Raw genomic sequence first — 14,966 nt, forward strand, 5'->3', positions numbered from 1 at the left:
GTGGCGCCGACAGTGGAAGTTAGCCAAATAGAAAAAAAAAAAAAAAAAAAAGACAGCATGGAATCGCTGAGGAGGTTGGGATGGTTTTAAATCAAACATCAAATCACACCTATGTACGCTGTCCCATCTAGTGTAGAGTGGCTGCAGTTTGTGAGGATCTATTTTTTGATGCAGAGTTTGCATAGGGGTACCGTTAGCAGTCGACGTAAATCAGGTTGGATGAGACATGGGCTCAGATCAGATCCTCCGGGGTTTGTTTTGGTGGTCTTTGTGCAAAGCAGGTACCCGGCTGGCTTCCAAAAAGTGATTCAACTATCCAATTCCAGGTTTGAAAACAGCTGGCGATGATGAGGTCTTTGTCATAGTCGACAGAACCAGTTTCTCCCTCGGACTTGGATGAGGAATATGGCTTCCAAGACTGCTGGAAGTAAGACGGAGAGCCTTCGATGCGATTATGCGAAATGGTAAACCAGTGACTGACTGACCGACTCCTTCAAAGGTAAAATACCTGACCATGGGCAATTTTCTTGTTGAGCGGGGTGAAGCGTTTGGTACTCGAAATCCTTTCGGGGTGTAGGCGCCGTTCGTGAACTAGTGTATGCCTCGAGTATGTCAACCGCCAGCCCGATTCCACCGTCCATGACCTGCCCCGACTACATAGTACCCGTGTACCTACTTCCAACCTGAAGTCGAATCCAAAGAAGACAAAAAGGAAGCGGAACAAGGTAAAAAGAAGTGTACGAGTTTCGCGGTATTGGAAGCAGCAAAAGAAAAACAAACTCGATCCACCCAGGGGTCGAACCTGGAACCTCCTGATTCGTAGTCAGACGCTCTGCCATTGAGCCAGCGGACCTTGTTGAAATGAAGTGGACATCGACGACCCTATGGTCCCTAGCTGCGAACTGGATCTAGAGTGTGGGCAAGTGGTTACCCTCTCGCCGGCACCCGATATGATAGTACAAAGTCCGTGAGTAACGACACCCGTTGTTGTGTACCTGATGCTCAGATTCCATCGTTGAGAACAAAACGCATCTACCAAACAAAGGCGACAGCCAGCGCCTGATATATCAGCACGTTGTTGTACTCCCCAACCCACGGGGACATGATGAATGACATGACCGAAACGCCCTAACGCCACCGTAACCCAGTGGAAGCCAAAACTCGAGTGCACCCCTGTGTGCACCGTGCACACCATACCTGGCTGGCCATCTTCCTCCTTCTAACTCCTCAGAGCTTCCAATCGGTTCCGCATCTGGTCCATCATAGCCTCGGTATCCTCTTCCTCGGGCTCCTCGTCGGCGTGCTGGGGTTGCTGTGGTAGTTTCTGGCCGGGTTCTGGCACACTAGGCAAGCCGCCCGTCTTCTCCATGCGATCCTTCAGTATCTCGCCCAGCACCTTGTCGACCTCGCCCTCGGCTTCCTCCTCTTCATCTTCCAGGTCCACGTCAACGGGCAACTGCTCGCCCACCATCTCCTCGATAATACCGGCCTTCATCAGCTCAACGCTGAGCTCCTGCATGGTGCCAGCCAGCTCCGGTAGGCGCACGAGCGTGTTGACGTCCTTCATGATCTTGACGCTGGCACGGATGCTGCCCTCGATCTTGCGCAGGGCGAAGGCCTCGTTAACCTGCATTTGCACGCTGTTGAGCTGGGCCTTGCTCGTGATCAGGCGAGCGGTCGTCTTGCGGGCGCGGATCAGCTCGCGGGCGAAGTCGCGCACTTCCTTTTCGGCCTGTTTACGTTGGGCGGGGTTGCGCTGTGCTCGTCGGTCGGCGGCCACAATGAGGTTTTTGGTCTTGGTCTCGACTTGCTTGACCTGGGCGATGTCACGGTCGATCTTGCGCATGTTGGAGCGGAGTAGGGTGTTGCATTTGCGCATCTGGATAGGCAAACACGGGGTATCAGTGACTGACGTCCTTGACTCAAGACACCTTCCATTCCGTCAAGGTGGTGCTAACCTGTGCCTGGGGATCGGGCGGCGCGAAGAAGGACCTGAGTGTTTGCATCTTGGCGGCTGTCGTAGTAGAAGCCGAACTGACTGTTTCTCGTGCTTCTCTGATGACGTGATTGGTGTAGGTACAACTAATTGAACGATCCCCTCGTCAAAGAGTCGATAACATGAATGATAGTTTCTAGGTTGCTGATGGTGGCACACGGCGAAGGTGCCGTATGGTGATGAGGACTTGGTTCGGTAACTGAGGTGAAGTTGGTGTAGAGGGGGGTTGTGCCTGGAAACCACCTCCATGTCACCACTGTACTGTAATGTAGGTACCTAGGTTACGTCCTGACGTCGTGGACGGGCAACCCAACGGCCGGGGGTCTGGGCTGATAGTGTTAGCGCCTAGTGTAGACTGGAGGTATGTACCTTAGGTACCTAGAGGTACCTCTAGCGGGCATGTGAGGTGGAGGCCGCGTGAGCCTCACAGCCCAGCCCCAGACGGGACCTGAGGCAGGCGGCCCGGACAGGGAGTCTGCAGGTGGCTGCTCCTTCTTGCTTCCATTGCCTGCCCCTGTTCTTTCTGTGCTGGACTGGACCTGTGGCTTGAGCTGACCCTGGAGGGAACCACCCAACAGGCCCGCTATCCGCCCCGCGATGATGCTGCGGATTGGGACTGACAAGGAGTGTCCGAGTTTGTGGGAATAACCTTAGAGGTAGGTATACACTGCAGGAAAATGGAGGTTTACAGTACCTTTGTGACATTATCCAGATATGAAATCACCATGTCCTGCCATAAAAAGCCACATCTTGTACGACTGGTGGATAACACAGGCTCAACAGGGTAGTCGTCAATGTTGCTGTGATGCTTTGACCTCAACCCCACCATTTTAACCACAACCACATGCCCTGGCTCATCGATCTGGCTGTAAGCCAAGGTCTTAGAAGGCAGTTGCATACTACCAGATACACAAGGCTCGGGATAATACACAGGTCGGTGTAGACATGCTCGTTCGATTGCTCGTCTGCTGGCGTTTTCAGTTGGCGCGAGACGGAAGGAATCTTTTTCATTGTTTGCCTTGTGGGATATGTACAAGTTTCTAGAAGGCTCCCATGGTTTCGTCTACTGTTCGTCAGTTCTCCACTTGGAGGCCACAGCTGGAGCGGGCAGTTGGAGCAGTTGGAGCAGTTGGAGCAACACAAGCTGGATGGAGCGTGGAAGCTCAGCCCTGCGTCAAGGCCCCGCGCGCCCGGGAATCTTCAGGCTTCTTACGAATTCTACCGTCACCCGGAGGGGACCCGGAGACTAAGTTGGAGACCCAAGGGACGACAAGGCAGGGCGTGATTGCTAAATTGCTTGCAGCCTCACAGCCAACTTACCCACCTCTTCCCGCATCCTCTCCTTCCAGCTTTCTTGTCCGTGACTACAAGACACAACGACCTTTTCTTTGACGACGACTCTAGTTGTGACGTACTCGTTGTTAATACTACCACTGCCAATAACGATAACAACCACAACAACAACCAACAACAACTGCGCTTCTACCACTGTATGCGCTTTACATCCAGGAGCTAGCTAGCTACCCTTCTCCAGCAACATCTTCGCACAAACACACACTTACACAACCATCATCACAAATGGCTTCCACTGTGACACCCGAGGGTGAGTCTGATTTTGATCACCCTCTCAAGATCGCATCGCATGCCTCTACCATGAGCTGCGGTTCCTGTCGCACTGTATATACGCAAGTTGCTGACAAGGGATTCCAATCCTACAGTTCGCTGGGCCCAGCGCTCTTCTGCTACCGACCCCGAGAGCAACTTCATCTACCTCACCATTAGCGTTCCCGACGTCCCTACTTCCAACCTCAAGCTCGACCTTAAGCCCACTGGTCTCGTCTTCACCGGCCACTCCGACACCCTCAAGAAGACCTACCATGTCGAGCTCGAGTTCTACGCCGAGATTGACCCTGCTGCGAGCCAGGTCAACCACACGGCCCGTGATGTCGAGATGAAGCTCCGCAAGAAGGAGCTTGATGCTCATTACTGGCCCCGTCTCCTCAAGGAGCCCAAGAAGGTTCACTTCCTCAAGACCGACTTCGACAAGTGGGTTGATGAGGACGAGCAGCACGAGGCCGCTGAGGATGACTTCAGCAACTTTGGCGGTATGGGTGAGTACTAGTTCTTTAACCCTTGTTCCCCCACCCGCTTGTGACCTGATTCTGCTGCGCCACCCGTCGCATATCTCTCGAGCCAAAGCCCCTGTCCCATCCTTATTCAAACCGAAACTAAATATATCGTGTACCTACAGGAGGAATGCCTGGTATGGGTGGTATGGGTGATATGGGTGGCATGGGTGGTATGGGTACGTACACTTCCAGCTGAACGGGGAGGGGCATATGGCACCGACCATACCCGAGACAACGCGGACACCTCCAAGAGCCATCTAGCGGCTGTGCGCTCTCCTAGTGATACTGGTCAATATGCTAACTCGAATTCACACAGGTGGTGACTTCGGCGGTATCGACTTCTCCAAGCTGGGCGGTGCTGGTTTGCCCGGCGGCGACGATGAGGAAGACTCCGACGATGACATGCCTCCTCTCGAGGGCGAGGGCGAGGCTGATAAGGCCGAGGAGGCAAAGGATGCCAAGGAGACTGTCGACACGTCAAAGGAGGCTGCGTAAATACTCATAAAGTAATAGGCATACCCAAGATCCATGGTAATGGGCTTTAATGTTTAGAACTGGGCATTGGGAATAACGACAGGATTTACTTACACATACCCTCCCATTCCCCAATGCTTCGGGGGTGGAATATTGACGATGGATGATTAGCTGGAACGGTTTTTATGGAGTCCTTTGATTTCGGTATCTAGCAGGATCTTGCAGCGAATGGAATCATGCTCATTTTTGTCTAGGGAACCCTCGATCCCGAATTTGCACCATGTATGTGACAGTTGTGGGCTTGTATCTTCCCCAAGAACAAAGGCTTGCGTCTACCCCTTGTCGCCGAATGTCTGCTTATTATCGGCGGTTTCAGCTCGGTGTGTCCCTTCTCGTATCATCCTTTCCGTTTTTGCGGCGCTTCTGCGAAGCAGGTCTTGGGAAACCGGTGGAAGTTCAAAAGGTACAAACTACTTGGTTGGCTCTCTTTTCGAGTCGAATGTCCGCCCTTCGCCATCGGTTCATTCTCGCTCCTCATTGCTTCACCACTACCGGAAACGGGATGCAGTGCTTTCGAGTGAGGCTGCGGATCCATCGCATCGGTACCCTATTGTCGTTCGTCTTTCAGAAGCAGCACGACGGGAATATCGCAAACCGTTATTGCGATGTCTTGCTCCCAACAAGATCAGTGGCTTATTTTCCGGTCGAGGGCATGACCTCCAGTCAGATTCGGGTTCTTCGGATCAGTCCTACGGCGAGTGTCTCTCAAATGGGAGGTTTCATCTGCCTCCTCCCATCGCTGATGTTGCTTCTTTTCCGGCGATGAGGCACGCCGACATTGCTACCATGTCGCCCCGGTGTCGTGCCGCTCGATGTTCAGTGTTGATACCCCGGCGATCGACACAGCTGCTGTTCCCTCACCCTGGAAGTCGTTCAAACACTTTACCGCCAGGATCCTCAACCGTTACACTGATCTAGCCCCTTTTGAAGTAAGTATCTGAACTTATCCATCTTTCGTCACCCTACCTCCACACTACTCAACGCTCCTAGATGTAGCATCTGTGATGCCAAGCTGTGATGACCATCTAGTATGCGTTGGAATCGGGATAGGAATGATCAGAAAAAGGAAGGTCGCCAGGAACACTAAACAACATGATTCAGACCCACAGAAAGCCAACTGATCCAGATGCTCCGGTGAACCCTCGAGCCACCACTGTTGGGTGGAAGCGGTGGGCGATAGTGTTTACTCTCGTGTCGTTACTGTGCTTGCTGCTGGTTTCTCATCTCGCTTCTCACCAAAATAGCGCCTGTTCCTCTTGCATTCCAGCTTGTCTCGGACAAACCTGGGGCACTTGAACTCGAGATCTAGCAGCTTTGCGGTACTTACAAAATATATTTGTTTACAGGCCTCCTCGTATAAGTGAATTCGCAGACCACATATAAAACTACTCGTTTCCTTTGGCCAATCCATTCCCATTTTGCTTTTTTGAGATACACCCAATACCCGCCGTAGCTGGAACAGCTGCACTTTGAATATACAGACTGCGCTTGGACCTAGAGGAGAACAAGTTGCAACAACTTCTTCTTACTCATCCGAACCTAAAGACAATATACGGAAAGAAGTGGTGGACAACTGCAGGGGTGAATTGTATCATCACTGAGAACGGACACAAGGTTAGTCGAACATCATCAATAAGTTATCAACTTTCTTAGTTTCACTTTTTCAACAATCACCGTGAAGCGTTGTGAGGGGCTCGAAGAGCTTAGTGTGGCTGTTTAGAGGAGATTCTTCTCATTGGACACTCAAAGGCACGCACGAGAGTGACCATATTTTCCACTTGCCTTTGTTGAGATCCTATCTGCCAATATTGGTGTCATGTGTCTCACTTACTCCTGACAGCCTCGTCTACGACTTTCTATAATATTCATGTCCTCTGTTTCTGTCGTTCCCCTGTTCTTCCCGGTTTTATCATCATTGTCACAATAGTCATAATTCACACACTATCCAACCAACGCCAAGTTACTTACACCATTTCACAGATTGAAGCCACACCCATCAAGTTACAACCTTCAACTCCAAGTGTCAACAACAAGTCACTCGATCTTCGCTCCTGTCATCTTCAAGACAAAACAAACAAGAATCCAAACCCAACAACCAAAACCAGGCACGAACAAACCCTAAGACCAGAGCAACCACATCCGCCCAGCTCCAAACATGGCCTCTACCACCACCTCCTCCCGACGAAGCTCATCCTCCTCCAACTTCAGCACCACCACCAGCAGCAGAAGCGGTTCACATTTCTCTCACTGTTCACACCCACACCATTCTTCGACGTCATCGCCTTACTCGAGCACCGCCTCCAGCTTCGCAGGTATAGGCCCTACCATCACCATCAATACCACCTCCAGCGCGGCCAGCAGCCGCTCTTCCTCCTCCCCATCGTCACCTTCATCAGCATCGGTTTCCTATACAGCTGGAGAGGCCGCGAGGGATGCACAGATGGGAGCATCTATCTTGGCTTGGCCGGCTGATGAGGAGTGGATTGCTCCAAAAATCTGAGAGCGTATGAGGGAGGTAGAATTGGTTGGCCGGAGGGGTATATCGTACATGTCGGAGAAAGGGCGTTTTGGTCATTTTTAGGACGACGGTGCTCATACAAAGTAAAACGGACATAGGAACGGAAGTGGGGAGGGAATAACACAGTTACAGGGGAAATGTGATATAAAGGAGCTTACTTGGGAATGGCAAATATTGATTATGTGCTTGACAGTGCCTGCTAGACAGGTTACCAGTCGCCATTATCACGGCTTTCGACAGAGGATGCTTTGGGATCAGCTCAACACATGGCCATATGTACCTAGTTGCACGTAATGGAGCTTGTCAAGCCAACAACACCAAGTGGTTATTTCATTCCATGTAGCGAGAGCCTCGCAAACTTTCCCAGAGCGGATAGACATAAACTGGTTCTGATGGCTCTCGTAACAGGTAGGTCGTGTAAATAGCGGGGGTAATACGGTAAGGGAAGGGTCGGACATACTTATTATATTCAGTCGTCGCTTTTTCCATCTCTACAGCGTATTATTACCCCCATAACAATCGATGGCCAAGTATGAACGAATGACAAACCCTCAGAGAACTTCCTCAACCTACATCATGGACCTCTAACACATACACCATCCATCCCTACGTAGGAACCCTCGAGTGACGAGTGACCTGTATGTACCAGCCCGTCTGGACCCTCTTGGTCAACACCACTCTGCAATCTCAGAATAAAGATGACGGGCATTAGAAGTAATTCAAGACCACCACGCCAAGGCAGTATTGTACTTGACACCTTAACCCTATTCACGAACGGACTCGCGCAAGTCACCCACCCTTGGCGAATCCACCAAGAATGAACCGGCTATTTTACTGAGAGAGACAATAGCATCAACTGAATACTCGAAACTCTTGCTGCAAAACATTACAGGTATTACTACAAACATTTGTATCCATCCTTGAGCTCTTGTCAAAACTTCGCCCTTCATTTAGGGAGTATTTGAGCAACAACTCTAGGAAACCAAGTTACAGCCCATGCGCATTTACTTCCACCGCCTCTTACGTCTCTGAGAACACCACCACCACCACCACTACCCTCCGGCACACCAACCAATTACAAACTAAGATGTGTACCAAACACTTTGTCGACTCCTACTGCACCTCCTGCGACGAGCTCGTGCAAGGCCGATCGACAGAAAGCCCTTGCAAACCAAAATACAGAGGAGAGCACTTGGGACACTGCGCGGCAGGCATCGAAAGCAATACTGTTACCGAAGCCGTGGTGTGCAAGAACTGCGAGAGGAAGCAGAGGAAGATGGAGAAGAAGAAGAAGGACAAGGGAAAGGAGAAGGACAAATAGCAGCAATGTGGTTGTAGTTCTACTTCCGTGTGTGAATGAGGAGGAACTGCCGCTTACTGAATCGCGAAGGAATCGCAGGAAAGGGTGTCCTCTTATCAGCACGTGGAGCATGATTTACGTTCGTGGCAGAATTTGGGGCATTATGACATCAACTTCAATCCGCCTTTTTCTGCCCGGAAGCGCTCGAGGTTCCTCGATCAATGCTGATCTAGCTGCTTGAGCGTCCTCTTCTTATCTGGGGGTGCACAATTTACCCTCCGCAGATAGCTTTCTGTAAAATACAGAAAGGCAACGCCCTTCGCACGCTTAATTTAGTCGTGACTTGCGATGTGAAAAGGGCCACTGTGGATATTGCTCCCGCTTCGCTAACATGTATGCCCGTTACGCTCCAACAATTCAGTAGCAGAGGCGAGCTATTTGTGTGAAATTATATTCATCGCCTTGGGGTACTGGGAGGGGCGGGAAACGCTCAATAGGCGACCAAAGGATGAGTAACAAAGTGCTGATAACAACACCAAATTGTGACCCCTGGCCCTTTGGCAGACGCGTCCTGCCGCAGTCCATCTTCCATCAAAGGGACCGTAAACGACAGGAGCGAGATGGTAGGTCGCGGCGAACCGGTCGCAGATCATACAGTATTCGCTAATAGAATAGTAGTGGAGAGGCGATAACTGAAGGTCGTCGTGAGTCTGGAAAAAATTTCATCAAGCTGTTGACCTAAGCTGTAGACCCTGCCCGAACCCGAAATAAAATAGTAAAACAATCATAGACAATCCGAAATCCGTCAAACAAAATTGTCGCTGAAGCTGGCATTCGCTGTCATCGACTGTTGCTGTTCCTCATGCATACCCTTCGTTCAAAGAATCTCATCCTCCATGGGAGCATCACCACCGTTGGCAGCGGCCGGCGCGGCTCCGGTGGCGTTGTCAGTGGTGCCACTCTCGAAGTAGTCAGCCATCTCAGAATCCAATTCCTCGACAGTCTTCTTGGCAGGGCGGGCGCTACGAGGGCGACGGGGACCCTTCTTGCTGCCAGGCTTAGCAGCAGCAGCACCCTTGGGGGCGTTGGCGGCATGCTTGACAGTGGCGGCAGACTTGGGCTGGGCCTTGGGCTGTGTGATGCGCTGAGTCAGGCTCTTGGGCTGAGGGATCAACTCAGCATTGGAAACAACGACCTCGACCTGGGGGAACGTTAGAAAAGCCAGAACCAGAAGATTTATATGATGGAGAATGAGCGTACCTTGACCGGGCGGTTGTCGATCAGGAGACCGTTGAGAGTGTTGTACGCCTTGGTAGCACCATCGGCGTGGTGGAAGGTGATATGAGCAATACCGCGGCTAGTGCCTCCGGGCCCATACGAAAGTTCCACCCTCTTGACCTGTCCAATAGCTTGCTGGAAGTATTCCTATCACAGGGTAATTCGTGGTTAGCGTCGTGCGCCAGTTTCAGTGTGGTCGTGTTCGTAACGGTTCGGTTTCAAATCGGTCAAAGCCAGGGCATTGTCTCGAGCCGGCCCAACACTAGGATATAGCCAGAGCAGCGCGCGTATTCTCCGGGTCAACAACACCAGCAACTGGCAGGTGAGCCTAAAATCCAACACTCACTAGAGCCATCCATACGATCCGATGCGTCCGGGCTCACAGCCCGTAGAGCAGTAGGACGTGTGAAGGAATCCAGTTATGCCAGACAATCCAAGCATGGTCCAGTTGATGTGATGCCGTCCTCTCGTAGAATTCCCCAACAACCACGATGCTAGACCCCGGTTCCCCGGAGTTGTAAATCCCCTGATGGACCAGAACCCCCCCGAAATCGTCCAACCAGGACATGGGAAACAGAGCCTCGAACATTGCTCACTGCGTGGCGCGCTGGGGTGCAAAAATCGACTTCGAGGTGACCAGCCAGGAAGAGATAATGCATAACCCCCCAGCTAGGCTCCCATACAAGATTTGTCTGCCGGATCCTGCACTGCTTGTCCCTTTCCGAACCAGAGGCGCTTGCCAGCCACCACAATGATAAGGAGGGGAGAGCGTGACTGCGATCTGCTCAACTCGCAACATGACGAAATGTATTGACACACGTCAGGGAGGAGCAATCAACGGCAGTCTTGATGGCCTAGTGCCGATTTGCAATAAACGACCGTCCCGACCGCCCAGTGGAGAAAACGACGCCGATTGGATACGCCACGGAAGAGGGATGTCGATAAAAGTCTGAAGGCTAAATGGCCTCATCGGTAATAACATACCTTGATCTGGCCTTCGGAAACGTCCTTGGGCTGCGATGGGAGTTAGCGGTGAAGGATGCTACGCAGGAGAAAGGTGGAGGACGCGACTCACCAGGTTGCTGACGACAATCTTGCTCTCGCCGGTAAGACCAGCACTCTTCGCGGGCGCCGGCTTGGCAGCGTTGCGAGCGGGCTTTGTGTTCTTTTGGATACCGCCAGCGGGAGCAGCATTGGTGGGCTTACCGCCAGCCGAGCGGCGGCCTCCACGGCCGCGGGCGTTGGACTTACCGCGGCGCTGAGTGGAGAGAATCTCGTCGAGAGACTGGTCGAGCTTTCCGGACATTATGTCGGTGGGTTGCTGGAAAGTGATTTAGAAGTGGTGAGAAAGACGAGACGCGTGGTCAAGGTGGCTTCAGAGATTAGGAAGCGCGGACGGGCTCAAATGCGCAGTAGAGCTGGCGAAGGTCGCGTTGGGCAGAAGAATGATAGGGAGGTCAGGTTACGACTCGCTGGTAGCGCAAGGTCGCGTGAAGTCGAAGCGGAGCAAGAGTCGCGCTGCAACGGAAAAGGTGCAGCGACACTGTGATCTGATCGACTCGAATGGCAAGTGGAAATGGACGTGGTCAGGCTGACGAAGTTGGATGCAGTCCTGCGAGCAATGAAAAGAATATGGGTCTTGAGCGGATGGGCTTTATCGGTGATGGACTTTGGCTTTGGCGGTGATGGTAGGTTGTGTTGGGAAATAGGTGGTGTTGTTTGGGTGATAAAGTGGTGAATGGGCGAGAGAGGTGAACGAGGGGGGGGGGGGGCGGAGGAGGGAGTAGAAACCGGTGTCCGCCCAGAATTTGAGGGAGAACCGACGGGGACCGGAGCCACCTCGCTGCGCTTTCGTCAAGGCTTGGCAGGCTGAGCAGGCTCCCGCCCATACTTGCGGCCACACGCGCCTGTCCTGAACAACATCCAACGTGACGGGATCCTTGCCGCACTGGCCACCCCACCGCTTTGGCTTCGCTCAGAAGGGGAAAGAACAGGCATGGCCAATCACAGCCTTGTGGCAATCGCTTTGGCTGATGGCACTCATTGGTACGCTAATCTCTTTGGGGCTAGACCCATCCCTCCTGACGCAGCTGGGCTGTTTTGTTATCGTACCGGTACCTGCGATGGCGGGATACCCAACTCTCCGAGACGTGTCACCACTTCCAGGGACCCTTTGGAGCTGTGTGTCCTTGTTTCCATGTGTTCTTATCCCACACACTCCAAGCTTGCTTCTTCAGGGACGTTTGCAATTGACCTCTTTCACAAGCGGAAACAAAGAACGACCCTTTCGCATATAACAAAAGAACAAACTATATTATCAGTCAGTCATGCTATTCGGAGCGTTTGGCAGTTCTCTGCTGACTGGTGACATGATATACCATGATCCGAACAAAAACTGAAATCCAGTGCGAGAGTCTGCTCCTATGCATTGGGTCAACCATGGGGTATCAACCGACTCTGACCCATTCAATCCTCCTAGGCCCGAAACCTCGTCGCTTTCCTCGCTGCTTTGTCCCTGTATTCCTTTTGTGGTTCCGGGGTTTCCTTCCCTTGCATATCGGTTGCGCCTGGGACCTGCTCTGTCCTGCACTGAAGGAAGAGCATTCTGTAGGCTGTCTGTCTCCCGTCCTTTTCGGCCTCGCCCCAACCAAATGTCCCAAGGGCGGGACAAGCTGTATCCTGCCGTTTGTGAAATATAGTCTCCGTCTTCGTACCGTACAATTTTGCGGACGCTGTGTCCTATTTTGCCTTGGTCGGGGCCGGTGCCACCTTTGTTGCCTTCTTCTCCTGGACAACATCGGTTTCGAGATCTTCGGCATTGGTTTCGAGGAAGTGGTGGAGAACAATAAGAACCATGGCCGCGCACCCGAGAACGATGGCGAGACGGTAAAGTTCAGCGTCAGAAATCATTGTGTCGTTGGCGTAGGAAAAGTCTGTGTCGGGTATTCGTTCGGTGCCGTAACTGGTAGCTGTAGACTTGTTGCGACTCGCAATGCTTGGAGGGGAGTTCAAGTGGGTCCAAAGGGCGCTGTTCTGCTGCTCAAGGAACTGTCAATCGGACGGCTGGGCAGAGAAAAGAAAATGCCGTGCTCACTTTTTCTTGGTGATGCCAATCGCACTAGCTGTTCTGCACCGGGAGGACCGCAAATTCGAAAGTGATGATGCCGATTGTCGGGTGTTATGGACAGCTTTCCACCTTGAGGGCCGCGACGCAGCATCGATGTATCGGTACATCTCTATCCGTTCATTTACAAGAGGACCCGACAGTCACGTGGACGGACCCAAGCTGAAGGAAGGACCTCTTCTTTCGTTATACCGGCTGCGCTGCCCGGGCCAACGTCAGGGCTTCTGTGGGCGGACACCCCAGCGCTTTAAATCCCGGGCGGCGTCAGTGGGCCCATTTGGTTCGAGTTGTTTCAACCCACCCACTTCGAATTGCCTCCAAGAAACTCTCCAGAGAGTTGATCGAGATCCCCGCCTTCGTCTGCAAATCTTTTGAAGGTCGCTGCGACAACACGCTCTATTTACGACCTACGCGCTGCCACCACCCCAGCTGCGACAGCAACTCGATATAACATACATACGTGATCCATTAACTTGCGCATCACGACACACACACACAAACTCTACTCTCTGGTCCCCGATCGCGACATTTGCCCACCATGCCTCCCAAGAAGCAGGATCCGAAGGCCGCCGCCGGCAAGAAGAAGGCTGTCGAAGACAAGACCTTCGGCATGAAAAACAAGAAGGGCTCTGCCGCCCAGAAACAGATTGCCGCCCTGCAGGCCTCAATGAAGAACGGCGGAAACGCTGAGCAGAAGCGCAAGGAAGCCGAGAAGGCCGCCCGTGAGCGCGAGAAGAAGGCGGCTGAGGATGCCAAGAGGGAGGCCGATCTGCTTCTCAACAAGCCCGCCCAGATCCAAAAGGTTCCCTTTGGTGTCGACCCCAAGACCGTTGTCTGCATTTTCTTCAAGAAGGGCAACTGCGAAAAGGGCAAGAAGTGCAAGTTTTCCCACGACCTGGAGCAAGAGCGCAAGGTCGAAAAGAGGAATCTGTACCAGGATACACGAGCAGAGGAGGACGACAAGAAGAAGCAAGAGACCTCGGCGGACTGGGACGAAGAAAAGCTGCGCTCCGTCGTCTTGTCCAAGAAGGGCAACCAGCGCACCACCACAGACAAGGTGTGCAAGTTCTTTATCGAAGCGATCGAGGAGGGCAAGTACGGTTGGTTCTGGATTTGCCCGAATGGAGGAGACAAGTGCATGTATAAGCATGCTCTACCGCCTGGGTAAGTTGGGGTTTTGCACCATCAGCTTCTTCTCATAACTAACACCATCTCTGTAGGTTCGTTCTCAAGACCAAGGAGCAAAGGGCGGCTGAGAAGGCGCTGCTGGACAAGTCGCCTCTCAGGACCCTTACTCTCGAGGAGTTCCTTGAGTCCGAGAGGCACAAGCTCACCGGCACTCTCACCCCCGTAACACCCGAGAGTTTCGCCAAATGGAAGAAGGAGCGTCTCGACAAGAAGGCTGCCGAGGAGGCTGCAAGGAAGGCGAAGGAAGCGACCGGTCGTGCCTTGTTCGAAAGTGGCAACTGGAGAATGGAGGCCGATATCGATTCCGACGACGAGGGGGACGACGACGCCTGGAACTTGGAGAAGCTGCGGAAGGAGACCGAGGCCCTCCAGATCAAGAAAGAGGAGGAACGATTGTCAGCCCTCCACGGTGTTCCTGTCACACTCGGCGAAGCGAAGGACGTTACCGGTCTCAGCGAGCCAACGCTTGGTACATGAGGGCGTATCAGCACACGAGGAGAAAATACCAGCGCCGCCGCTTCAGAAAGTTTGAGCCCATCCGAGAGTTTGGCACTTACTTGCGGCAGGGATCTGGCGCCAAGTTGATGAAGCTGTTCGAGTTGCTCGAGGCAACTTGCTCAGAGGTTATCCGACATCTATATCACGATATATGCACGAAGCTTCGAGGAGTGAAGCCGAGTTGCACCTCCACAAAGGAGCAGTGGGAAGAATGTCGTCAGGTTTCGGTTTGGAAGCTCTGGTCATGAACTAGTCTAGCTCACACACATAATCATAGGCATGCCCGGATCCAGCACTTCGTTCCAAACTTCTTTGCGTGTCTCACGTGTCTAGTCGCCTTCGCTACCAGCATTCATTTTATGAACAGAGACGGACATAGGATACATGGGTTCATCAGGACA

At 52.5% G+C, this 14,966-nt stretch overlaps 6 protein-coding genes across 6 annotated transcripts; 3 read left to right on the forward strand and 3 right to left on the reverse strand.

Annotated features, from left to right (window-relative positions):
• Window positions 1-988: 988 nt before the first annotated feature.
• Window positions 989-2,162, reverse strand: NEUTE1DRAFT_83919 (uncharacterized protein; the record flags this gene model as incomplete). Its single annotated transcript, XM_009853866.1, has 2 exons — window positions 989-1,879; window positions 1,959-2,162. The coding sequence occupies 2 exons, from the start codon at window positions 2,004-2,006 to the stop codon at window positions 1,220-1,222; spliced, it is 708 nt and encodes a 235-aa protein (XP_009852168.1).
• Window positions 2,163-3,325: 1,163 nt separating this feature from the next.
• NEUTE1DRAFT_117392 (uncharacterized protein) lies at window positions 3,326-4,854 on the forward strand (the record flags this gene model as incomplete). The annotated part of the gene is made up of 4 exons (XM_009853867.1): window positions 3,326-3,599; window positions 3,715-4,107; window positions 4,248-4,301; window positions 4,442-4,854. 4 exons carry the CDS (start codon window positions 3,575-3,577, stop codon window positions 4,618-4,620), a joined length of 651 nt encoding a protein of 216 aa, XP_009852169.1.
• Window positions 4,855-6,165: 1,311 nt separating this feature from the next.
• NEUTE1DRAFT_147209 (uncharacterized protein) lies at window positions 6,166-7,137 on the forward strand (the record flags this gene model as incomplete). Its single annotated transcript, XM_009853868.1, has 2 exons — window positions 6,166-6,273; window positions 6,640-7,137. Coding segments are annotated over 2 exons (600 nt in total), but the record flags the coding sequence as incomplete, so codon positions are not given.
• A 1,964-nt stretch (window positions 7,138-9,101) lies between these two features.
• Window positions 9,102-11,456, reverse strand: NEUTE1DRAFT_123085 (uncharacterized protein; the record flags this gene model as incomplete). Its single annotated transcript, XM_009853869.1, has 4 exons — window positions 9,102-9,678; window positions 9,738-9,902; window positions 10,740-10,769; window positions 10,831-11,456. The coding sequence occupies 4 exons, from the start codon at window positions 11,059-11,061 to the stop codon at window positions 9,355-9,357; spliced, it is 750 nt and encodes a 249-aa protein (XP_009852171.1).
• Window positions 11,457-12,165: 709 nt separating this feature from the next.
• NEUTE1DRAFT_123086 (uncharacterized protein) lies at window positions 12,166-12,989 on the reverse strand (the record flags this gene model as incomplete). Its single annotated transcript, XM_009853870.1, has 2 exons — window positions 12,166-12,783; window positions 12,850-12,989. The coding sequence occupies 2 exons, from the start codon at window positions 12,987-12,989 to the stop codon at window positions 12,495-12,497; spliced, it is 429 nt and encodes a 142-aa protein (XP_009852172.1).
• A 397-nt stretch (window positions 12,990-13,386) lies between these two features.
• On the forward strand, window positions 13,387-14,869 carry NEUTE1DRAFT_83932 (uncharacterized protein; the record flags this gene model as incomplete). The annotated part of the gene is made up of 2 exons (XM_009853871.1): window positions 13,387-14,043; window positions 14,100-14,869. 2 exons carry the CDS (start codon window positions 13,418-13,420, stop codon window positions 14,542-14,544), a joined length of 1,071 nt encoding a protein of 356 aa, XP_009852173.1.
• Between the last annotated feature and the right edge of the window lie 97 nt (window positions 14,870-14,966).

Source organism: Neurospora tetrasperma, assembly GCF_000213175.1.
Source record: "Neurospora tetrasperma FGSC 2508 unplaced genomic scaffold NEUTE1scaffold_4, whole genome shotgun sequence".
Taxonomy (NCBI): Eukaryota; Fungi; Ascomycota; class Sordariomycetes; order Sordariales; family Sordariaceae; genus Neurospora; species Neurospora tetrasperma.